The 25,331-nt window shown below is 36.1% G+C and overlaps 1 protein-coding gene across 1 annotated transcript in view; it reads left to right on the top strand.

Moving 5' to 3' along the window:
• Nucleotides 1-25,331, top strand: part of CIP2A (cellular inhibitor of PP2A) — a 49,131-nt gene that overhangs the window by 2,414 nt on the left and 21,386 nt on the right. The window contains exons 2-12 of the mRNA XM_002716717.5: nucleotides 1,185-1,332; nucleotides 4,070-4,182; nucleotides 4,935-5,029; nucleotides 5,869-5,965; nucleotides 8,385-8,507; nucleotides 8,655-8,800; nucleotides 13,791-13,866; nucleotides 19,243-19,461; nucleotides 20,638-20,797; nucleotides 22,075-22,216; nucleotides 23,785-23,884. Coding sequence (XP_002716763.1) covers nucleotides 1,185-1,332; nucleotides 4,070-4,182; nucleotides 4,935-5,029; nucleotides 5,869-5,965; nucleotides 8,385-8,507; nucleotides 8,655-8,800; nucleotides 13,791-13,866; nucleotides 19,243-19,461; nucleotides 20,638-20,797; nucleotides 22,075-22,216; nucleotides 23,785-23,884 — 1,419 coding nt within the window. The remainder of the gene's footprint in view (nucleotides 1-1,184; nucleotides 1,333-4,069; nucleotides 4,183-4,934; nucleotides 5,030-5,868; nucleotides 5,966-8,384; nucleotides 8,508-8,654; nucleotides 8,801-13,790; nucleotides 13,867-19,242; nucleotides 19,462-20,637; nucleotides 20,798-22,074; nucleotides 22,217-23,784; nucleotides 23,885-25,331) is intronic.

Below are 25,331 nucleotides of genomic sequence, written 5' to 3'. Positions count from 1 at the left end.
GATTCAGTCTTTAGAGCAGATTTACTCTAATTCCAAAGTAAATAATGGGTTTTTCCATGCTTATGGAAAAAAAACTTAATAATGAATACATTCGTAGAGCATTTTGAAAATTATGCTTTCTGATAACTCATTTTAGCTTTTGAATCTCAACTCTGCTACTCTTCTCCCCTCCCCTCCCTTCTCATCTCTTTCGTTCCTTTTCTCCTGTTCTTTCTTCCCATCTTCTGCTTCTCTTCCCTTAACCTTTCTTTTCTCTACCCTTCTCTGCATGTAGTTTATAGGTTATAAGAAAACAGTAAAAAAATGGAATAACTAAAAATTAAATTTCTTATTGCTTTTCTGTCTACTTGAAAAAAAATTTCTTTATTCCTTGTAATCTCTTAATTTCTGAGCTCGTTTGTTACATTTGGGAAGGAACTGAAACAATCTCATAGTTCCACTCTGGATTTCATTTTCCATTCTCTTCCCTCAAAGTAAGTGGAATGAATGTACTTGGAATTCATTCATATATGCTTGAGTGCAGATTTATGACTTTGTCATTTGTTTAATGTAGTCTGGAGGGTAAATATTGCTAAATAGTCGAAGTTTGCTAACTCAGAAATACTACTATAATCAATAATGTAATAGGCAAACTTAACCTAGATGATCTAAGAGCTGAGGCTTAGGAAAAACTTCTGGAAGCAATGAATTTGAATTAAGATCTAAATGACTACTTCAGCGAGTTAGGGAACAAGTAGGTCTCTTCTAGGCAGAGATAACAATGTGTGAATTTTCTGAATTGGGAAGAAGGTGGTATTAACACTTTAGAAGAATTTAGTTTTTATTTGTAGTGGAGCAGATGAAAAGTGCCACCTATAGTATTAGTGTTATTTACTGAGGGCAGCAGATGACAAAATATGGTGAGAACTCATGTAAGAGTGAACTGTCACATCTCAAACCACAACAGAGAGAGAGAGTGGGTGGGACCATACACAAGCCTTAAATGTACAACTGTAATGAGAACTGCCTTCTGAGGGCACGCCCCCTGTGAGTTAAGGACATCTCACTGTCCCTCATCCTTTGCATCTCATGGTAGAACCACCCTAGTGACCAAGCCATAAACATTTGGACCTCTGGGGACATTCAACATCCAAATCACAATAGCACCAACTTTTAACTAACACATTTGGATTACTGTTTTATAGGTAATTTCCGGACAGAAGCTCACACGACTGTTTACATCAAATCAGATATTACCAAGTGAATGCCTAAGTTGCCTTGTAGAACTCCTTGAAGACCCAAACATAAGTGCTTCACTGATCTTAAGTATTATCAGTTTGCTATCTCAACTAGGTAATGCATTTAGTACTTTTTTTTTAGAAGATATATAAATTCAATATTTTTTAAAGTACAGATTTAGTTATTAGTTATTTAGTTATTTAGTAATGATTTTCATTCAAAAGTTTTATTGGAGAACTTCTCAGAATTTATACTTTGAAACTCTTAAAAGAAGGGCATGTTAAATGTAATATTTCTTAATTATTGAACCAAGGATTCTGAAGCAAATCAAAATTTCAGTGGTCTACAGAAAAGAATGAACTTCGGAAAGAGCTGTCCTATTTGTGCATTAAAAAATGCCAACAAAATATTTGCACATATACTTAATTCCAGTGTTAAGTATATCATTCAAAGTCAGTAATAGGTCCCAATCAAGGAAACATTGAATTTAAGAGTTAAAATACTAATGTTGTATTCTTTATTTTTCTCTATATTTTTAGTTTTTAAATATTCATTTAATAGTCCACTTTCCCCTGACTTGAGGGTAGGAGGATTGTTCTGTGTGTGGTTATAAAATCAATATATGCTCAATATAAAAAAAAACTAGTGATAACAACATTGTTAATAAAGAGTAGCATTGTTTGGTAGAACTTTCTTTGTTAACAGAGTACTTTTTTTAAAGATTTGTTATTTGAAAAACAGAGTTATAGAGAGAAAGAGAGAGAGAGAGAGCCAGAGAGGTTCATTCCCCCAAATGGCCACAAAAGCCAGAGCTAGGCCAACCAAAAATCAGGAGCCAGGAGCTTCTTCTGGGTCTCCCACATGAGTTCAAGGGCCCAAGCACTTGGGCCATCCTCTGCCTCTTTCCCAGGTGCTAACTCATTAGCAGGGAGCTGGATCAGAAGTGAAGCAGCCAAGACTCAAACTCACCCATATGGGATGCTTGCACTACAGGTAGCTTAACCTGCTGGGCCCCTAGAATGCATTTTAATTGCTCTAAACTTAAATAGCCTTATCTGGCTTAGTGGCTATCGAATCAGTCAGTATAGATATAGAGTAAAATAACCCTCATCAGTTCTACCTTTGAGAATAAAATCTTTAATGATTTGATATGTTTCTTCCCTGATCTCTTTCTGTGTTATAACAAATCATTTTAGATTTTTAGTTGGTTGTTTCTTAACACAAATGATGTTGCAGAGCACCAGGTGTTAATTTCCATGTTAGTATTTTTAAAAGATTTATTTATTTGAAAGAGTTAGAGAGAGGGAGAGACAGTTCTTGTATCACTGGTTCACTCCCCATATGGCTACAATAGCCCAGGCTGGGCCAGGTCAAATGCAGGAGCCAAGAGCTTCTTCCAGGTCTCCCACATGGGAGGTAGAGGCCCAAGTACTTGGGCCATTTCTGCTGCTTTTCCCAGGCCATTATTAGGGAACTGGATCTGAAGTGGAACAGCTGAGACTTAAACCGGTGCCCCTGTTGGAGGCTGTAGCTTAACCCACTGTGTCACAATGCCAACACCATGTTAGTATTCTTTTTAATGGCCATCTAAGTACCATAATTAAAGGATACTACAATTTATTCAGCCATTCCCCTAATGATGAACATGTGTACTTTTTAAAGTTTTTGCTGTTAGAATCAATAGTACAATGAATCTTTCTATGTGATTTGCTCTAATGTGAGTATATTTCTGTTGGATGAAATCCTATACTTTCAAGGTCATTTTTAATTTGATAGCTATGACTAAATTGCTTTCTGAAAAGGCACTGCCACTTCTAACATGCACTTATGATTTGAATGAGAGTGTCTGTCACTTTAAACATTTAAATATTTTTAAAAAATTTAAGTGATAATTTCTGTACATTTAAACTATAGTTTTTTAGTTACTATACTTTTTTAAAAATATTTTACGTTTATTGAAAAACTGAAGTGATAGTCATTTTTTTTGAAGATTTTTTTTTTTTTTAATTTGGAAGTCAGAGTCAGAAAGAGATAGGGAGATAGGGAGAGGGAGAGACAGAGATTTTCCATTGCCTGTTCACAATTGTCTGCAACGGCTGGGGCTATGCCAGGCGGAATCAGGAGCCAGGAGCATGCAGGGGCCCAATCACTTGAGCTATCTTCCTCTGTTTTCTCAGACACATTAGCAGGGAGCTAGATCAGAAGTAGTACAGCCAGGACTTGAACTGATGCCCATAAGGGATGTTGGCATTGCAGGCAGCAGCTTTACCTGCTATGCCACAATGCCAGCCCCAAGTGATAGTCTTTTAATTAACAAATTTCTACAACTACACAAAGGAAGTTTTTTAATATTTACTCCATGTGTTGAAATGAATCTCCAAGTTAGATGGTATTGGGGAATAAAATTGTTATATCATATTTTTTTAATGATAGATTATTTTTTTCATGAAGACCTTATCAAAAAATGATACTTGTGAGGCCAGCACTGTGGCGTAGCGGATGGACTGCCGCCTGCAGTACTGGCTGGCATCCAATAAGGGAACCAGTTCAGTCCAGGCTGCCCCACTTCTGATCCAGCTCTCTGCTATGGCCTGGGAAAGCAGTAGAAGATGGCCCAAGTCCTTGGGCTCCTGCACCCACATGGGAGACCCAGAAGAATCTCCTGGCTCATGACTTCAGATTGGTGCATCTCTGGCCGTTGCGGCCAATTGGGGAGTGAACCAGTGGATAGAAGACCTCTCTCTCTCTTTGGCTCTCCTTCTCTCTCTGTGTAACTCTGACTTTCAAATAAATGAATAAATAGATCTTTAAAATGAAAAAATGATACATCTTTTACTATTCTAACCTACAGCTGTGGACAATGAAACCAGAGACTGTCTTCAAAATACATACAATCTGAATAATGTGCTGGCAGGAGTGGTTTGTCGGAGTAGCACTTGCCATAATGATTCTGTGTTTTTACAGGTATATGTTCCCCTATAATACGCTCTCTCTTAATACGTGTTCTCTTATTCTCAGGTAAAAATTGATGGTATTTATTATAAACTGCTTAGAATGTATTTGCTGGAATAATACCACATGATTAGACACAGTTCTTGCCAGTAAGAGCTGGTTGCACACACATGCACTGCTATTGAAATGTTTCTAGAGAAGCAAAAATGTTTTGCATTATAAACACAAATGTCTATTTTAGGATGTAAGCTATTCATATTAAAATAATTTGAATTAGCATCAAGTGTGATTCTGTTGTGGAAGCATACAAAAATTAAAGCTATAGAGAAAGTCTTATTTAGTATAGATTCAAAGCTCTCATTTCGATTATATTTAATTTAATCTAAAGAGGTATTAATTATAAAGACAGGAGTACATCACCAGTTAAACTGACATGCAATTTTACATGGTAAAATGTAAAAAGTTATTTTGGGATTGATGATGGGTATGTCTTTCAACCTACATTCAAGTTGAAGACAAGTGAACATAATTGGTGATGATACTGTATTTGAGATAAAATTTATAGGAATGTATAAGTCAGGAGGTGGACCCTAAGATTATTAGTAGTCCTATTATTGTTTGCATTAAAGGAAAACAAAAAAGCTTTTGCTCTATCCTCTGCCTCTAAAATGATATCGAACTCAGAATTTGCAAGGCAGTGCATTCTCGTGAAAAGGCAGTGTGTTTTTATATGTTTATATTCATAATTGTTTTCCTATTCTCAGTGTATTCAACTTCTGCAGAGGTTGACATATAACATCAAAATGTTCCATTCTGGTGCCAATATAGATGAATTAATTATGTACCTGATAGATCATATGTGAGTATACAACCAAACATTTAACTGCATAATCTGTTATTTTTGTACTAAAACCATATAGCTGACCTTTTTTTATTTTTTAAGATGTATTTATTTATTTGAAAAGGAGAGCTACAGAGAAAGAGGGAGAGACAGAGAGCTAGAGCTAGAGGTGTTCCATCTTCTGGTTCACTCCCCAGATGGCCATGATGGCTGGAGCAGAACCAGGAGCCAGGAGCTTCGTTCAAGTCTCACACATAAGTACAGGGTTCCAAGCACTTAGGTGGTTTTCTGATGCTTTCCCAGGCACGTTAGCAGAGAGCTGAATTGGAATTGGAGCAGCTGGGACTAGAACCAGCACACATATGGGATGCCATCTTTGCAAATGGCAGCTCTACACCCTATGCCGCAACTGCAACCCCACACTTTTTCTTGAAGAATACTTTTCTAACTTTAACTGAATGAGACTGTGATTCTTATTTATTCCTCTTAGATGACTTCAAAATCAGATGTAAAGCAGCTTTGATTTTCAAAAAAATTTATGAAAGGAGTTAAGTTTGGGAAAAATATGTTGAAAATAAACATTTTGCTTTTATGTGAGATCTTGATAGGATAATAGTACAGATGAAATAGCACTAGGCCACTGACAATTCCATATTTTTGTGATGTGGTTCAATAGAGTAATTTAGTTTCAAACCATAAAGTGAATAGGACTATTCTGAGGTTAACTGTCTTCACATTAGTTTTTTTTTTTTTGCATGTAAAAATTTACATGTGTACGTTGCTGTATCATTTTGACTAACTTAGAATGAATTTAATACTTTGCTTTTATTATTTTTCTTTAAAACATAAAATAACAGTCAGTCTTCTGAAGATGAATTAACAATGCCTTGTCTAGGATTATTGGCAAATCTTTGTCGGCACAATCTTTCTGTTCAAACACATATAAAGACTTTGGTAAGAAATTTTTTTGTTGTTTTTTTAAGTATTTCTTGTTTTGTAGTGGATTATATGCTTAAAGAAAATGCTACCCCTCCATTTCTTTCAAAAAATTAATAAGAATTCTTAAATATTGTTCAAGTGATCCATCAAGCTAGTGAAAAATCAGATTGACATATCACTTTTTTGAAGCATTGTGGCTTTTACATATGTTGTATTGAAGATTAAGTTAAGGGTTAATACAAATCTTGATTTGTAAACATTTTCCCTCTCCATGGTGTCCCAATATTTGTCACATTGAGTAACACAAGAATTGCTAAGTTATTTCATGGCAATAGAAAGGAAACATAACACTGGGAGTCCCGTATGCCTCAGTATTGTGTTTCCACAAAATCAGTGGTACCTCCACAGCAAGGTCCTGAGTAAGTGCTGGTGTCAATTGCCAGTCATTGTGATAAGTCAAGGCCCCTAAGTGAACTTAATCTACTTTCAGATATTACAACAAGAAATTTCATGTTTGCTTTAAGATACTTTATGAAAAACTCCCATTCTGTACAATATTCAGAATTACTTGTTTGGTGTTAAATAATATTTCGTTTGTCCAAGTGCTAGATTTTTCTGACCTGGTTTTGGTTTTTTTTTGATTTTAGATTGATTGTTTTGCAGGTAGAGTAACAGGGAGAAAGGAAAAGACATAGATAGATCTTCCATTTGCTTGTTTTCTACCAAATTTCTGCAACATCCAGGGATAGGCCAGGCTGTAGCCAGGAGACAAGAATTCCTGGCCTCCCTCATGGCTGATCATTTGAGCACTCTGCACCAGGGCCATCTTTTGCTGTTTTCCCAGGCGTATTAACAGGGAGCTGGATCTCAAGTGGAACAGACAGGACTCGAGCCAGCACTCTGCAAGCAGTGGCTTAACCCACTGTACCACAGTGCTGGCACCTGATCTGGTCTTTAAAGGTGGTGTTGATTTTGAGCTATGAGTGTTTCAGAAAGTTTTGTAGAGAAGGAAGAGAGAGCTATCAGTATGATAGCACACATTTATGCACACAAAGACATATTTTCAGTTTCCAAATTGAAAAGAACTGTTCATATTTAGCAAACAAATGAAGAGTAAATATTAATAATTCCACAGTTAGAAACTGCTCTTCACCAAAATTGTACCTGTATCTATTAGTGTTAATGATACAAGAGAACCCAGCTAACCCCTCAAATAATCTCTTAAATCTGAATGGTAATTAGCAAATGTGACCATTAACTACTACCCCCAAAATGTAACGCAAAAGAAATTTTATTAATTTGTTGACTGTTTTCTTGGTTTTCACGTGATTATGAGTGTCCCTCATCATTTCTTTCTTTAAGATTATTACTTGGAAGACACTTACAGAGAGAGCAAGAGACAGCTCTTCCAGATCTGGGCAGGCCAAACCCAGGAGCATAGAACTCCATCCTGGTCTCCCACATGGTTGATTGGGGCCCAAGCAATTGGGCCATCTTCCACTGCTTTCCCAAGCAAATTAGTAGTTAGCTGGATTGGAAGTGGAGCAGACAAGACTCAAACTGGTGCTCAAGTGGAATGATAGTATTGAGCTTAACCTACTGAGCCACAAGGCCAGTGTTTTCATTTTATTTGAGTGAGAAGTAGAAAGAGAAAGGAAACTCACATCTACTGACTCCTCAAATGCCTGCCACAGCCAGGGCCCTAAACGAGCAAGTTTGAACTCAATCCAGTTCTCCTATGCAGGTGATAGATCCAATCACTTGAGCTAACATTGCAGCCTCCCTGAGTCTATGTTAGCAGAAAGCTGGATTTGGGAGTGGAGCTGGCTGGTGATTGTCAATTTTAAAAGATAAATGTTGGAGAAATGTAGATTCTAGATAAATGTAAATTCAGAGATTATTATAAACAAAGAGCATTTTCAGGAAAAAATTAGTGAAGTTGCACAAATAAGTGAGAGATGGATTTCTGCTTTGTGTTGTCTGCTTAAAATAATAATTGCTTGGCCATGAATCAGGATGTCAATTCTAATAGATCAAGGGGGATATAGAGGTAGAACACAGAGAAGTACTGCTGAAAGCTATTTAAGTTAATAAAAAGTAGTGTATGGGCAGGAGTTGTGGCATGGTGGTTTAAGCCACTTCTCATCCAACTTCCTTCTAATGCACCTGGGAAAACAGATGATGGCTATGTACCTGGGCCCTTACTACCCACATAGGAGACCAGGATAGAGTACTTGGCTCCTAGCTTCACTGTGACCTAGCCCCAGCTATTTAAATATATTTTTTTAGAAAAACAGGGTCAATCATTTCTTACTGAAATAAGTCATAATGTTTATTATTATAAGTTTAGCCACTGTGTACCAGATATAGTTTGTAAACTGAAATATAAAACTTAAAATTTTTCATTCTAATTTTTTTTTTTTTAATTTCTCAGAGTAATGTGAAATCACTTTATCGAACTCTTATATCCTTCTTGGCCCATAGTAGTTTAACTGTGGTTGTGTTTGCACTTTCAATATTGTCCAGTTTGACTTTAAATGAAGAGGTGGGTGAAAAGGTAAATATGATGTTTTTTTCTACTTATAGAGTTAATTTTGAAGTATATGGTCTCTAAAATTTTAAAAGTCTTTAAGGGTTTTTGCATTTGTTGGTGTGATCAACTTAAAATTTTGGGATAACATTCTTTTCCTATTTCATTTTGAAGCTATTCCATGCTCGAAACATTCATCAGACTTTTCAACTAATATTTAATATTCTCATAAACGGTGATGGTACCCTGACTAGAAAGTATTCAGTTGACCTACTGATGGATCTCCTTAAGAATCCCAAAATTGCTGATTATCTTACCAGGTAGGACTTGACTTGAGTAAATTTTAAGCCTTTTTTTTTTTTTTTAAACTGTGATGTGTTTGTGACATATACAATGGCATTTTAGGTAATAGTAACTTTGGATTTTACTGATTCCATTCATTGTAGGCCAAATTTAAGACTAAGTTGAAATGTTTTGATTTACTTTACATCCATTCTTTTTGCTTTCCTGAACTGAAATGTAAAAGGTAAAACAAGGGTACATGTGGTTATTTCAGTTTTTGTCTGGATCAGTAGGATTATGTCATTTTTGAAAATGTAGGCATGTTGACTAATCCGTTTTAAAAAAAGTTTTCAAATCTTTGACAGAACATTGGAGTACTAAAGAAAGTTGGTAGGAACACAGATTTAAAAGATATTTATTTTTGCACAAAACTGTTTTTTAATTTTTTTTATTTAGTTGACAGGTAGAGGTAGAGTTTTAGACAGTGAGAGAGAGACAGAGAGAAAGGTCTTCCTTCCATTGATTCACTCCCCAAATGGCTGCCATGGCTAGCACTGCGCCGATCTGAAGCCAGGAGCCAGGTGCTTTTTCCTCGTCTCTCATGCAAGTGCACAGCTCCGGCCATACTTGGGCCATACTCCACTGCCCTCATGGACCACAGCAGTGAGCTGGACTGGAAGAGGAACAACCAGGACTAGAACTCGACGCCCATGTGGGATGCCGGCGTCGTAGGCAGAGGGCAGAGGATTAACCAAGTGAGCCAGGGCGCCGGCCCCAAAATTGTTTTAAAATGCATGCATAATTATTTTAAAGATTTATTTGAAAGTCAGAGTTGCACAGAGAGAGGAGAGGCAGAGAGAGAGAGGTCTTCCATCCTCTGGTTCACTCCTCAAGTGGCTGCAACGGCCGGAGCTGTGCGAATGTGAAGCCAGGAGCTTCTCCCTGGTCTCTCACGTGAGTGCAGGGGCTCAAAGACTTGAGCCATCTTCCACTGCTTTCCCAAGGGATAGCAGAGAGCTGGATCAGAAGTGGAACAGCCTGGACTTGAACGGGCACCCATATGGGATGCCGACACTGCAGGCGGTGGTTTTACCCGCTACGCCACAGCACTGGTCCCCCATGCATAATTTTTTTACATTATTAATTTTCTATGAAGTTTTTAAAGAATTTTTATTTCAGGAACATCATGTCAGTGTGTCTTTGTCTTATATTTTGTATAAAAAAAGAGATGGTTTTTTTTTGTATCTGCTCCTTTTATGTTGTAAAATCAGATCCTGTGTTTATGTCCTTTCTATGTCAGTGTAATTTGATCATTTGTATTTTGAAATCAAGTGGTAACTGGTTTCCAAGTAAATTAGATTTTCCTCTTGCCTAAACTCCTTTGTGATCCTTAATTAGGAAATTGTTGAAATACTTCAAAAATTAGATTACTGTCTAAGAAAACATTTATATAGCCCTTACTATGGTCAGTCACTGGAGGAAAATGAGGTCTTATTAGTGTCAAGATATTATGTCATAGTCCTTAATCTTTAAGAAACACAGAATGCAGACATCTAGAAAGTAAGTAAATTAAAAAAAAAAAAAAAACTTTTGTACTAGGACATAATTGATTATTATTCATATAAGAATATTTTTTCCAACCAGGAAGCACTCATATTAGCATTTCACTTTTTCTTCTCTTAAATGGAAGTAAATAAGACAGCTTTTTCTTCCAAAGTGCCCTTGCTTCACTTGCCTCCTCATCATGTTTTAAGAGTCTCATGAGGTACAAAGAGTCTCTTAAGGTACGAAAACCTCCTTCATATTTTGGAGATAAGTCCCAAGATCCCCAGTGGATACCTGCATCAAGGTAATACAAACCCTATACATGGAGTAAGCAGGTCTGTATCACTCATTTCAGGTGATCCCTTGAAATTGTCCTGTAGGCTCAGTGCTTTTTGTTTTAACAGGTTGCTCTTAGTTGGAGCACTTCTTTAATTTATGTCTCTCATCCACAAATGCAATAACTGTTTCAGTTTAACTAATTGCTTGTCATGCACTATGGCCGTTTCTTTTGTAATATGTTTTTTTCAATGATTTATTTATTTGAAAGAGTTACAGAAAAAGAAGGGGAAAGAAATGGTTCACTCCTCAGGGCCTGCAACAGCCAGGGCTGAGCCAGGCGGAAGCTAGGAGCCAAGGGTTTCAACCAGGTCTACCACTTAGGCAGCAGAGAGTTTGGGCCATCTTCCCCTGCTTTTTCCAGGCCACTAGCAGGAGCTAAAATCAGAAATGGAGCATCTGAAACATGAACTAGTGCCCAAATGGGATGCTGGCATTGCAAGTGGCATCTTTACCCACTATGCTACATTGCCGACCCCCTTTTGCAATTTAAGATGTGAATGCAAAACTGGCACAAATTTTTCTTCACAATTTCGCATGTAGTTTTGTTCTTACTATATCTTAGCAATCTCAGAATGTGATTTTTTTTTCCTTCCTTTATAGGTAGTGAACTTTCACCTATCCACTTAAAAAAGAAGATTTTTATCGCTTCTCTTTAGCATATCTTAGTTGCCACCCTCACTGTTGGGCATAGGGCAACTATTTTGTGAACTAAGTGTTGAACACAAGTGCCAGAATACTGTTAAAGTGTGGTAACCAAAGTGGCTAAATAAGAATTTATGGGTGGGCAGCATATGTACTTTGATTCATATCCCAAGTGAACAGAGTAGGATGTAGCATGGCACAAGATTTCATTATGTTACTCAGAATAGTGTGCAATTTAAAAGGAATGAACTGCTTGTCTCTAGAATTTTCTTTTTAATATTTTTGGCCAAGAGTTGAGCAAAGGTAACTGAAACCATTGAAAGCAAAACTATGGAAAAGGGAGCACTTCTGCATATCCATTCTTGCTGCCAGATAGTGTTTATTTTTAACTGTTTCATAGTAAACAGAATAAGGAGATGGAAAGATAATTGATTTAGCATCAGTAAAAGACTAGTTAATCACTTATTGTGTAACTCTTAGTTTCATTATCTATTTTCTTTATCTAACCTAAAACCCCAGAATCACTTCTAGCAAATCCTCTTTTTTTCTGCTGTGCTATTTAGCAAACTACCAATCCTGATTTTGTTCTAAAGTCTAATGCACAGGTTCCTGGTCAAAGCTTGAGAAAACCACACAATTTTATCTGGATTAAACCTTTTATTTTATTCTTAGTCACCTTTCTTTCCCATTTCCTACAGTGCCTCTTACAGCCTTTTATTATTTCCTCTTGCCATTAATCACACAGATGATAAACTTTTTCTTTGTTTCACATATAGAAAAATGAAGGAATCCCATCTAGTTGGATTCTTCCAATCTGCCTAAAGAAAAACTTACCTATGTTATTACCAGTTCTTAGTTTTATCATGTTTCACTCATAAACATACCTTACTGTTCTGTGCATTAAGTCTCATTTTGTCCTATCTTCAGTTTCCCCTATTGATTACTTTCCACTTAAGTGATCGTTTCCTTTTATTTATAAGTATGCCCAATTTCAACTTTTCCTTCAACTGTATGCACTTCTTACAATCCATAGTATCAGGGGCCTGCTTTATGGCACACCGAGTTAAGCGCTGCCTACAATGCTGGCATCCCATATGACTGCCAGTTCCAGATCCCTGCCAATTCATCTGTAAAGGAAGTGGAAAATGCCCCAGTGATCCATGTGGGTGACCAGAGTGGAGTTCCAGGCTCCTGGCTCCTGGATCCAGCCTCTTGCAGGAGGCCCCCTCCCAGGGGACCATTGAGGCCACTTGGGGAGTGAACCAGCAGATGGAAGATCTCTTTCTCTCTTTCAAAAAAGTAAATCTTTTTTAAAAAATATGATCTCTGTTTGCATTCAAAATGATTATCGAAATTTTTATCAGAGACCTCCTGATCTTTTCTTAACCTATTTTGTCAAATCGCTTCAACCAATAAACAGAAACTCCAACTTGCTAGAGATGCCATTTCATATATGAACTGCGGTTTTTTCAATAGTATTTCCTCTGGAAATCTGGAATGCTTTCTCATTTATATGCCTTATGTCCTGTTTATTCTTTTTAAAACTCAAGTCCTGGAAGTCTCACCTGATTAGGGCTGTCATGCCTTGTCTAGACTTGATACACATCCTCTGTTCTAAAGCATCCATCATCCATCATAGCATTATATTTTATTTCGCCTTATATTACTTACTTTTTCCTGCCTCCATTTTTAGACCATGAGCTTCCCAACAGGTTATAATTTTCCCTAATCTAGAATGTACTCAAATAGAATATGAGTGGTACTGCTCTGGTGTGGGACCTCTTAGAGTTGTATAAAATGGTTACTGCCCCTTCTAAATCTATAAAGCCAAATTTCATGTGTGGCCATTTTAGAGGCTATATGTAAATAAATGGTCATATGATTTATTAGCATATTTATTTGAACACAATCTTTTTTTTAAAGCTATTGAGGTCCTAAAATTTCTCTGATATTTTAATACCAGATGAGTCAATCTGTTTCAAATGAAAGGACCAATCCATATGTATCATAGCGGTAAGATATAGGTTCCAAGTTTTAAGTACTGATGGTCCCCAACTTACAATGGTTTAAGTTATAGTTTTTCACTTTCCATTGGTGCAAAAACCATATGTGTTCAATAGCAACTATACTTTGAATTTTGAGTTTTAATTTTTACCTAGGCCAGAGATAGGTGGTATAATAACTCTCAACCACCACAGCTGCTGGTCAGCCACGAAATCATGGGTAAACAGCTGATACTGTATAGTATACTGTACTTTTAAACTGGTGTTCAATAGGTTAGGTGTGTTAAATGTCTTTTCAACTTTGGTTGGATTGAGGACCACCTATTTAAACTTTATCAAGACTGTATTCTGTATTAGAAGCCCAAATAGGAAAATAGATGAAAGAAAATACTCTTAAATTTTGTGTTCACCTTGTAGATAAATTCTTTTTGCTGTATCAGTTTTTTTAAGTTATTATCTAAGCATTACATGAGTGTTTTTCATATACTTTTAAACCTAGGTATGAACACTTTTCTTCATGTCTTAATCAAGTATTAAGTCTTCTTAATGGGAAGGATCCTGACTCTTCTTCAAAGGTAGGTAAAAGCATGACATTTTGTTTTAAACTGTAAAAATTATTATGTACAGAAAAATCTATGTGCATAGCTCTCTGAATTTTTACAAACTTATACAGTCATGCAACCAGTGTCCAAATCAGGAAGTAGAACATGACTGATGTAGAACCTTCCACATGTTCCCTTTTAGTCAGTCCCTACCCTTACCTATCCCCTTACCTTTACCAAGGGTAACAACCATACTGACTGCTAATGACACTTTTTTTTCTGGTTTTGGATTTATGTAAATAAATCATATATATTTTGTGTCTAGATACTTTTGGTCAATGGTATGTTGCAAGCTTAAGTTGCGTTTCATATAGTTAGTCCTTTTTTGGATGGATTTTGGCTACTATGGAGAATCCTGTATTACCATGTTTGATGTGTCTTTTTGTGGGCTTATGGAGAGGCCTATCTTGGCTCTTTACCTAGAACTGAAATTGCCCTGTCACAGAGTTTACATATGTTCAGAAGACACTGTAAAACAGTTTTTCAAAGGAGTTGGTTATACCAGTGTATGAAGATTTTGTTATTCTTTTTTATTTTAGCCTTGTGATAGTTGCAGAGTAGTATTATATTATGTTTTAGATTTGTATTTCATTAATAATCAGTAAAATGTAATGTCTTTGCACATATTCATTAGTCATTTTCATATATTCTTTGTTTATGGACTTATTCATTTCTTGGTCATTTTTTAATTTGTCATTCACCTTGCTCATTTATATATACCACTCACATATACATAGTCCATTTTGGAATCTATATATATTTTCTTCTTGTAAGTTGCTTTTTCACTCACTTAATGATGTCTTAATTTTAATGTAGCTTAGTTATCAATCCAATAGTATGATTAATGCTTTTTAAATTCCATTTAAGAACTCTTGGCCTACTCAAAAGTCAACAAATTGGACACTTAATGTTTCATCTAAAAGTTTCATAGTATTCTAACTTTGGTTTATAGATCTATAACCAGTTAAAATGGATTCTTGTGTCTGGTGTGAAGTAGGGTTTGTATTCCAGGACAGATTTTGTCTTACAGGTTTTGTTGATTGCTTGTTTTAAAGATTTATTTATTTATTTGAAACAGTTACAGAGAACTTCCATTTGCTGATTCACTCCCCAGGTGACTGCATTGGCCAGGGCTGCACCAGGAGGAAACCAGGAGCTTCATCCAGGTTTCCAGCATAGGTGGCAGGGGCCCAGACACCTGGGCTAGCTTATGCTACTTTTCCCAGGCCATTAACGGGGAACTGGACTGGAAGTGGAGAGCAGCCAGTACACCAACTGGCACCCAAATGAGATGCAGGCATCAAAGGCAGCAGCTTTACTCGTTATGCCACAAGACCAGCCCCTCTCCTATAGGATTTTATAGATGACCATTAGAATGGGTTTGAGCTAATCATTTGTAAAGTTAATCCAGAAGATGATAGAGGAGTTCAAATAGTACCATGTTTGTTGCACAACAGTGTTTTCTGTTTGTTTATTGCTTGCCATTGTCCCTCTGCAGTATTTTTTTCAGATGAACTACTTTGATAATACTTTCCACCCCAGAAACCTTTAATTTAAGGTGTACAAACTTCGTGTATTTCATAAATACAACTTTAGGAACTTAGTGATTCTTCCTACCCAGTTGATTTCTCAACAATGTTGCAGTGGATTCTTTCTGAGAGGAGGAGTGTGGTGGGGGCAGGAGGCGTGGAGTCACCACACAGACCCTGGGAGTCGGGTCTACCCGCCCTCCCTCCTGCATTCCCACCCTTCTATCTTCTCTCTCTCTTACTACTATTCTTATTTTTCACTAAGATCTGTTTTCAATTCACTTTATACATGTAAGATTAAACCCTATACTAAGAGTTCAACAAATAATATGAAAAAAGAAAAAAACTGTTCCTTCACAGTTGAGACAGAGACTGTTCAAAGTCATGACATCTCCAAGTGTCAGTTTCACTTCTGTAAATTGCCTTTTAGGTGCTCTATTAGTTACCACAGATCAAGAAAACATACAGTTTTTGTCCTTTTGGGACTCACTTATTTCACTAGAAGTACTCTGATAATATATACTATTTGTTTGAACCCCAGAATGTCCAAAATGCCTTTTTCCATGCAACCAAAAGCTAATATCTATATAAAATCTAAATAAATCTTGACTGCATGACTAGGAATTTGTAATATAAGTGTCAATAAAGCTTTTTGGAATAAAAAGGCATACAAGAAGGGGGGAAAAATCTAATAATCTAATAAGATACTGACGTAGCAGGAAATTTAGGCGTTCAGATAGGGCAAGGGAGTAGAAGCATTCCAGAAGTGTCAGAAAACCCAAAAGACAATGGATAAGTTAGTCATAAAAATACTTCATTATGATATATAGAAGTGGGGAAGCAGTGAAAGCCAAAACAGTGTTGGTTTGGGAAATAAAATAGTTGAATTTTTTTTTCATATACAATATTGTACAAGCATGTCTGATTATAAGGCTAGTGTAACCTCAGAAACAAAACCTGTCAAGTACACTATAAGAAATGAAAAGTAATATCAAGGGGCCAGCGCTGTGTCGCAGCAGGTTAACAACCTGGCCTGAAGCACTGGCATCCCATATGGGCGCTCGTCCTAGTCCTGGCTGCTCCTCTTCCAAACCAGCTCTCTGCTATGGCCTGGGAAAGCAGTGGAGGATGGCCCAAGTCCTTGAGCCCCTGCACCCATGTGGGAGACCTGGAGGAAGCTCCTGGCTCCCAGCTTCGGATCAGCACAGTTCCGGCCATTGTGGGCATCTGGGGGGTGCACCAGCGGATGGAAGACCTCTCTCTCTGTCTCTGCCTCTCTCTGTAACTCTGTCTTTCAAATAATTAAAATAAATCTTTAAACAAAAATAAAGTCAATATCTTATATGAACATAATTGTAAAAATTAAGCCCAGATATTATGAAATCAAACCCAATGATGTATAAAAACAGTCATGTTTCATTGCCAGATGAGGTTTATCCTAAGAATGCAAGGGTTGTTTACCGTTTGAGAATTAATTTCTCACATTAGTATAAAAGAGCAGAAAAATCAGATTGTCATCACATTAAAGGCAAAGTAAGCAGTTGATAAATTTTGTACCAATTCATGGTAAAGATTGGCAAACTAGGAGTAAGCAGAAACTTCTGTTCTCTGATAGAGTAACTACCAAAAATCTGCATCATCTTTCTTTTTCTAATTTTTTTCTTTGAGAGGTAAAAATAGGAGGAGAGGTCCCATCCTCTTGTTCACTCCACAAATGCCCACAATGGCTGAGGCTGGCCTAGGCAAAGCCAGGAGTTCAGGACACAGTACAGGTCTCCCAAATAAATTGAAGATACCCAATTACTTGTGTCATTTCTGCTGCCTTCTAGGGTCTGTATTGGCAGGAAGCTGGAGTCAGGAGCCAGAACTGAGAATTGAACCCAGGAACTCAGATGTAGGATATGGGGCAGTCTTACCTGCTGGGTCAATGCTTGTTCTCATCAGCATTCTTACTATCAAATTATTGGAAGTTTTCTTCTAAATTAGGAATAAGAAAAGAGTGTCTTTTCCCACTAGTTGTGTTCAGCATAGTTTTGGTGGTCCTAACCAGCCCAATGAGGCAAAAGAAATGAATGACAAGTATGGGAATTAGAAATGAAGAAATAAAACCCAGTATTCCCATTACATTATTGTGATAATTAGATAAATCTATAGAAATAATTAAAACCAAATGAATTTATTTAGCAAATTGTTTATAAGGATAGATATGTATAAACATATCCTGGTAATACAGAAAATGAAAAAAATTAATTGATACTATATACTGATATTTTAAAATATCAAAATCTTAGAGGACATGGCTGTCAGAACATATGCAAGGCTTCCACCCTGAAAACATTGAGAGAAATTCAAGATGTAAATAAGTACAAATATACTGACTTTATTGGTTGAAAAAGTTTCCAATGAAGTCAATCAAAACTCAGCAGGTTTTAGTGTTTTTTTTTTATCAATGTTGGTATGTAGAAATTGAAAAGCTGATCACAGAATTTATGATATGCCAGTGTCCATGGCTATCCTGAAAAAGAACAGTTAGATCACTTACACTACCAAATATCATATAGTATAAAGTATAGAGTTAGTATAATTTACAATAATAAAAACCTTCCAAAGCAAATTGTATATAGTCTCCTGATTGATAACAACGGAGTCTTAAAAATATCATTTCAGTGACACTGGGTCAGTTGAATATCCATGTTTGAAAAAATGAATCTTTACCCCTACCTCAACACCAAATGCAGAAATATCAGTATAAGACAAGCTGTAAGGGTCAGTGCTATGGTGCAGTGGGTTAAAGCCCCTGCCTCCAGCACCCACATCCCCTGTGAGCACCAGTTCAAGTCCTAGCTGCTCTACTTCCTATCCAGCTATCTGCTAATGTACCTGGGAAAGCAGCAGAGGATGGCGCAAGTCCTTGGTCCCCTGCGCTCATGTGGGAGACCTACAGGAAGCTCCTGGTTCTGGCTTCCGATCAGTTCAGTTCTGGCCATTGTGGCCATTTGGGGAGTGAACCAGTGGATGGAAGACCTCTCTCTCTCTCTCTCTTTTTGTGTTTCTTCCTCTCTTTCTGTAACTGTCTTTCAAATAAATAAAATAATAAATCTTTTAAAAAATAAAAGAAACTGTAGATACAAATGTAAAGGGTGAGCTAAATGTGATGATGTTGCAGTGTACAAACATAGTAAGGTTTTGAGGAGGAGTGGGGAAAGTCAGGCCCTGCTAAAATCATTTGGTCTGGCCCTACCAAGGCAACCTTAGGTGGGACTTGAAATTCAGTTAATCTGTATAACAGGCTAATTTTTTAAGTTGATAATTTTGTGTGACCCTTGAAGTGTATTATAAAAATCCAGGGGGCTCTTGGCAGAAAACAGGTTGCCTATTCCTGTAGACTTTGGGGAGCCACTTCTTTATCTTATTCTACAGTATGCTTTATAGCGGTTGTCGAATCTTAGAGTTATAGCAAGTATTCTTAATTTTTATTTTATTATATTAATTTCTTTTTTGTTACTTTAAATAAGAAAACATGTTTGTATTGTTAATTAAGAACTATAGAAGGAATATCCATTAGTTGAACTTACCCTTACCTCTGTGAGTCTCACATTCATGCCTATCATAGGAAAGCACCATTAACAAATTTCTCTGTAACCTTCTGGAAAGTAGTCAACACATTTGAAAAAATAAAACTGGAAGAAAACTTGGAAGCTACTTTTAATTTTTGTCTTAGAGTATATTTTTTAAAATATGGCATTTTCAGCTTCATCATATGCTTGCTTTGTATATGGAAGTTTAAGTTGACATTTAATGAAGACTTTATATTGCACAGGTTTTAGAATTACTTCTTGCCTTCTGTTCAGTGACTCAGCTTCGCCATGTGCTCACTCAGATGATGTTTGAACAGTCACCATCTGGCAACTCCATTCTGGGAAGCCGGTCTAAATGTTTAGAACCTAACGTGGCTTTACTTCGTTGGTTAAGCCAGCCTTTGGATGGATCAGAAACCTGTTCTGTTTTAGCATTGGAATTGTTCAAGGAAATATTTGAGGTAATAGATTGGTTAACAAATTTTTGCTTTCATGACTCTCCATTAATTTGGTTTCAAAAAGATTCATAGTAAACTTCCAAGTATTGATGCATTTTGTTAAAACTTCTCATTTATTAATAATAGTCAAACTAGATTCCTTCTCACTTACTGAATTTTCTGACAGTCACATCTATTAATATTTTACTTATTTCACCAAAGAGCTTATAAAACTCATTTCTATATAAGTAGAGGTATTGGCAAGATTCTTATGATTTGTTATTGTATACTTGCAATAGTCACATATTGTCTCTCCATCTCAATAGTTTCTGTCTACTCCCTTTATTAGCTGTTGAGTACATTAATATATTTATATTATATTCAAAAATTGAATGGAGTTGCAACTACCAGCCAGTGTGGCTAGGCACTTAGAATACAGACCAAAGTTTTTACTTTCTCATAAATTCTACCAGGGCAGTTTACCATTCTCTGCTGTTCTCCCTGTCTTCATATTTATTCAGCCTACCCCAGTGTCCTTCCAAGTATTTCCCCTCATTATTAGATCCTATGCACAAATATATGCGTAATGATTAAGTATGAGGATACTTGAACAAGTTCAAGGAAATTGCATATTATGTCTTTGCATGTATAACCTAAGCAATAGTGTTGTTCAAGTTAGCCCATTGCATCCTTTCTGTCAGATTAGTAAGCTTGTGTCTTTATGCACCAAAATAAACTTACCTTCTAAGTATCTTTATATATGCATTAAAAGTTGTTATGCACAAATTATTTTATCTTGGTCTTGACTGTTAATGATCTTATTTTACATCAGTTTATGTGATTCTTAATGGAAATTATTTGTGGTTGGGGACTATTAAAACAAATATCATTTAATGTTCTTACATGTTGAAGATTTAAGATTTTTTTAAAGTAAATACTTTTGAGTTTAGAATACTTTTTAAATCACATTATCCATTAGAAATGTCTTGTTTGTAAAACCTTACTTTTGAGAAAAACCATCATATCTCTCAAAACTGGTTAAAAAGATGAATTTTAAATAATTTGTAGTAAGAGACTTGAACCAATAGAGTACTGAAGTGAATATAAGAAATTTAAAGAGCGTGTTAAACTTAATGATGATAATTTCTACATTTTGTCTTTCATCTTGTTTTTAATTGTGCATGATGGTTGATTCTCCAGGATGTCATAGACTCTGCTAACTGTTCCTTGGCTGACCATTTTGTGACCCTTCTGCTGCCAACAATTCTTGATCAGCTTCAGTTCACAGAACAAAATCTAGATGAGGCCTTAATAAGAAAAAAATGTGAAAGGATGGTCAAGGCCATTGAAGTTTTATTAAATATCCTTTACAATCATAAACGTGAAGACTATAAAAACTTTTTTCCCATGATCATGCTTACTGCATTTTGTCCTTATTTATAATTCTTTTTACTTTTCATGCTCATGTATTCAGAATTGTTGAACTACAATTTAAACTATAGAGAAAAAAATCTTAACTTTTTCAAAATTGCCTTTATTTTTCTTGTTTTTCTGTGTAAAACTTTAAGTTGAAGCACATTTTAAGAAATATGTTTTAAACCTGGGTTGAATGGTTTTATCACAGTTTGAGATCTGGAGGTATGTTCTAAAATGATTGGTCCTTACTCCTTGTTACCCTTTTTGTTTGTTTGTTTTAAAGATTTATTTATTTATTTAGAGTTAGGGAGAAAGGGAGATGCAGAGAGAGCCTGCATTTTCTGATTTACTCCTGGATGGCCACAAAATGTGGAAGTCAGAAGCCAGGAGCTTCTAGGTCTCCCACATGAGTGTCAGGGCCAAAGCACTTGGAATATCTTCTGTTGCTATTCCCAGACCATTAGCAGGGAGCTGGATTGGAAGTAGAGCAGCTGGAACACAAACAGGTGCCAATATGGGATACTAGTATTGCAGGTGGCAGCTTTACCCGTTAGGCTATAAATCTGGTGCCTTCTTTCACTTTTGATGCCAATTGCTGTCCATGGATAATTATTTGTGTTGTTCTTTGGGAAAGTGTATATTAGATAAAGAAGTACTGATAGAATTATTGATATTTTTGTCGGATTTTTTTTGTGGTGCATGCCATTTAAAAATGAAAGCCTTCATAAATGTATGCATTTGTATACTACCTAGGTGATTCTAACATGCAGCCAAAGTTGAGAATCACTGCTATTGAGACTGTGATTTACTTTGCTTGACCTTAAAGATAGTTGTAATTAATTTAGTGAGGTCTTGTCTCATTGAATAATAGATAAATTAATTTATGGTTTATAAAATATGAGAAAATAACATTCCTTAATTTGGCAGTTATTGAACTGTTGTCATACCTGTTAACAGAAAAAATGAGCATTCAATGGAAAAACATTCATTTTTTGTTTTACATTAGAATGAGGAATGTTTAGGGCAGTCCAACTCTTGGCACTTACCAGTCATTTACATGTTTTGACCTCTGGTTTTCTAATGTACCATTGAGCTAGTATAAAAGTAATAATACTGGATTGCAGTGATGAGCCAATTTTTATGAAGTTATCTTGAATGTTACAAATTATTATACAAAGTATTTGGAAAATTTTTTGTTTGTGTATCTTAACAAAACCTAACCTCTTTGTGGAGATGATACTCTGAAAATGCATATTGCAAAAATTCTGACTACCATCAAGTGTACCACTTTGATAGAACAACAGTTTACATATGGCAAGATCGATTTGGGGTTTGGAACAAAGGTTGCAGATTCTGAATTATGGTGAGTATACGAAATCAAAAAGACATAATGGTCAAAGGCAGTAAAAATTAAAAAATGTGATTTTCATCTTGGAGAGATTATGCATGGATATGTTCTCTTAACTCAAGGTATAGCAAAGAACTGACAAATATTTTAAAAATGAAAAATTGTAATTTAATTTTTCATAGATTGCTTCTGAAATAAAGTATTAATAGTTGTGATTTTTCAATGTTTAGGTTTATTTTGTCTTCTATTTTTGAAAGAAAAATCCTACCTGCTGATTCACTTCTTAAATGTCGAAGCCTGAAGCCAAGAATTCAACTAGGGTTTCCCACATGGGCAGTAGTATCCTAAGTATTTGTGCCATCATCTGCTGCCTCTGAGGGTGTGCCTTAGCAGGAAACTGTTATAGAAGTGAAGGAGCTAGCCCTGGAACGAGTCTCTCTGATGTGGAGTGTTCCAAGCTGAATGCCTACTCCATGTTTTAATTTATTGTGATTATCTAAGAGTCCTGAACATACCTCTTCTAGAGCTGCTTTAATTAAATTTTTTTGTTCTTTTAAGTTTACATTTTTAAATGAAAAGAATGGCAAAACATATATATATATATTTTTTTAAAGATTTATTTTATTTATTTGAAAGAGTTACAGAGGGAGGTAGAGACAGAGAGAAAGGTCTTTCACCCGCTGGTTCACTCCCCAAATGTCCACAACGGCCGGAGCTGTGCCAATCTGAAGCCAGGAGCTTCTTCTGGATCTCCCACGTGGGTGCAAGGGCGTAAGGAGTCAGGCCATCTTCTACTGCTATCCCAGGCCATAGCAGAGAGCTGGGTCAGAAGAGGAGCAGCCGGGGCTAGAACCAGCGACCATATGAGATGCTGGTGCTTCAGGCCAGGTCTTTAACCTGCTGTGCCACAGCAATGGCCCCCATGGGTATAGTTTTATTACAAAGAAATCAGCCCACTGCAGAAGATTTCTTAATAATAAAGCCCATTTTTCTTTCTTAACATGCTAGTGATTATAGTAAAGGTAGATTTGTTGCTGGAAGTAACAAGTAATTCTTTTATGCCTCTCTTATTAACAAAGTCCATCAAATAAATCTTAATTGAAAACCTACTGAGTGCTAGCCAGTGATTATGTCCACTATTCTGCTGCTCGAGAACAAGGAATATCTCTTCTGTATATTCCTTTATAGTTACAAGTAGAGAACATGGCCTTGTAATCCTTCCCTATGTTTTTGGTATTCCACATTGCCTAAAGTTACCCTGTATCTTTCAATGACAAAGCTAAGAATTGAATGCGTCATGTTTCAAGACCACTAAAGTGAAGCAGAAAGTTGAAGAATGTTGATATTTAAGAGTAGGGGGAAAATTACTGAGAATTAGACTGTTGGTACCAGTTCTCTTTGTGTCTTAAATTATGAGTATATTGATCTCTATGATATTTTTACTTCGCAGTGAAATAATACTTAGGTGTTATTGAGTTTTAACAAACAAAGGTTGTTGTTTTTTATTCTCTTTAAAAAAATGGACAAAAACCCTAAGAAATTTTTAAGCTACCTAATTTAAATCTGATTTTTTTTTTTTTAAGTAAACTTGCTGCTGATGTAATTTTGAAAACTCTTGATTTGATGAACAAACTTAAACAGTTGGTTCCTGGTATGGAAGTAAGCTTTTATAAAATCCTTCAGGTGAGTTTAAATTCTTTAAACACTGAAGTTTATTTATACATAAGTGCTTTCTGATACATATTTCTGTTTTAATATTTTTAACCTTGAGAGGACGTTTCTCTTAGAATTGGCCATGATGATAAAGTTTAAGGTTGTTGATTGTCTTTAGTATTATAGTAGTCTTAATGGATGGTTATTTTATATAGTTTCTCAGGAATTGAACATAATTACTTTTGATTCTAAGGCTTCTCTATTGTAATATTTGTAGTACCTGAATAAGAGTTCTAGATGTCAAAATACAAAAATTATAACTAATATAATTTAAAGATGTAATTTTCTTTTATTTGTTATTTTAGAATCAGGTAATGTACATATGTACCAATGAGCTGAGCAGAGGAGGTTGACTTTATAGACAGAAAAGGACTAAAGAAAGCAGAAATGAAATAAAAATAATAGGCTGTTTTAGTTACTTTGCTTAAAGGGTTAAAACAGAGGGTACTTCCTTACTGCAGGGACTCAGGTTGACTGAAATCACATCTTTTGTTTTCATTTCTTAATTTTAAAGTTCAGTTTGATTATGTGACACTTAACCCAAGTGATTGCATTCTGCTTTGATCAGGCTTGCTGGGGCCCAGTGCAGATGGCTAATCCAAAACAATGGCCTCTTGAACATTTTGCTTTACAATGTCTACCCTGATATCTACAACACCTGGCTTATATTTAACAACAATATGTGAATTAAGTTATTACAGTAACATAACATAGCTGGCTCTAGCGAATGTATCCGTAGGGTAGACACCCAAACTGAAACCTTAGGCCACATGTAGGCCACATGTAGGCAGTGAGAGAATCATGTTTAAGAAACTGAATCCAAATATTGACTCTTTCAGTTGTTGGTCAGTGAAGACGAACAAGTCATTTCACCTGTCTGAACTTCATTTTCCTTGACTACAAACTGAATTCCCCTCCATAAGTGGGGTTGTGAACCATTTTCATTGAAAGTGAAGGCCTGATTTTATAGTTCAGTACCATTGAATTATACTTGAGTATCTACAAGGCACTCAACATTTTAATTTTAAAAGAATTTATATTTTAATTTTTGTCTTCACTAATATGTTTTTAAAAATTTGAATCAAGTTGATTTGTGTCAATTCTGAGGAGATTTTTTCATAGTAGATAAGGCTTACAGTTCTAATGTAAAATATTGACATGAAGGACCTACAGTTCAGGTACTTAAGTGTGTTTTGTTTTGTTTTGTTTTGTTTTATTTTTTGACAGGCAGAGTTAGACAGTGAGAGAGAGAGACAGAGAGAAAGGTCTTCCTTTCCGTTGGTTCACCCCCCAAATGGCCACTATGACCGGCGCACTGCAGCTGGTGCGCTGCGCCAGAAGCCAGGTGCTTCCTCCTGGTCTCCGATGTGGGTGCAGAGCCCAAGCACTTGGGCCATCCTCCACTGCACTCCTGAGC

This window comes from Oryctolagus cuniculus, chromosome 4 (genome assembly GCF_964237555.1).
Source record: "Oryctolagus cuniculus chromosome 4, mOryCun1.1, whole genome shotgun sequence".
NCBI lineage: Eukaryota > Metazoa > Chordata > Mammalia > Lagomorpha > Leporidae > Oryctolagus > Oryctolagus cuniculus.
Note: the sequence above shows the minus strand (reverse complement) of the source record. Positions and strands in the feature narration are given on the sequence as shown.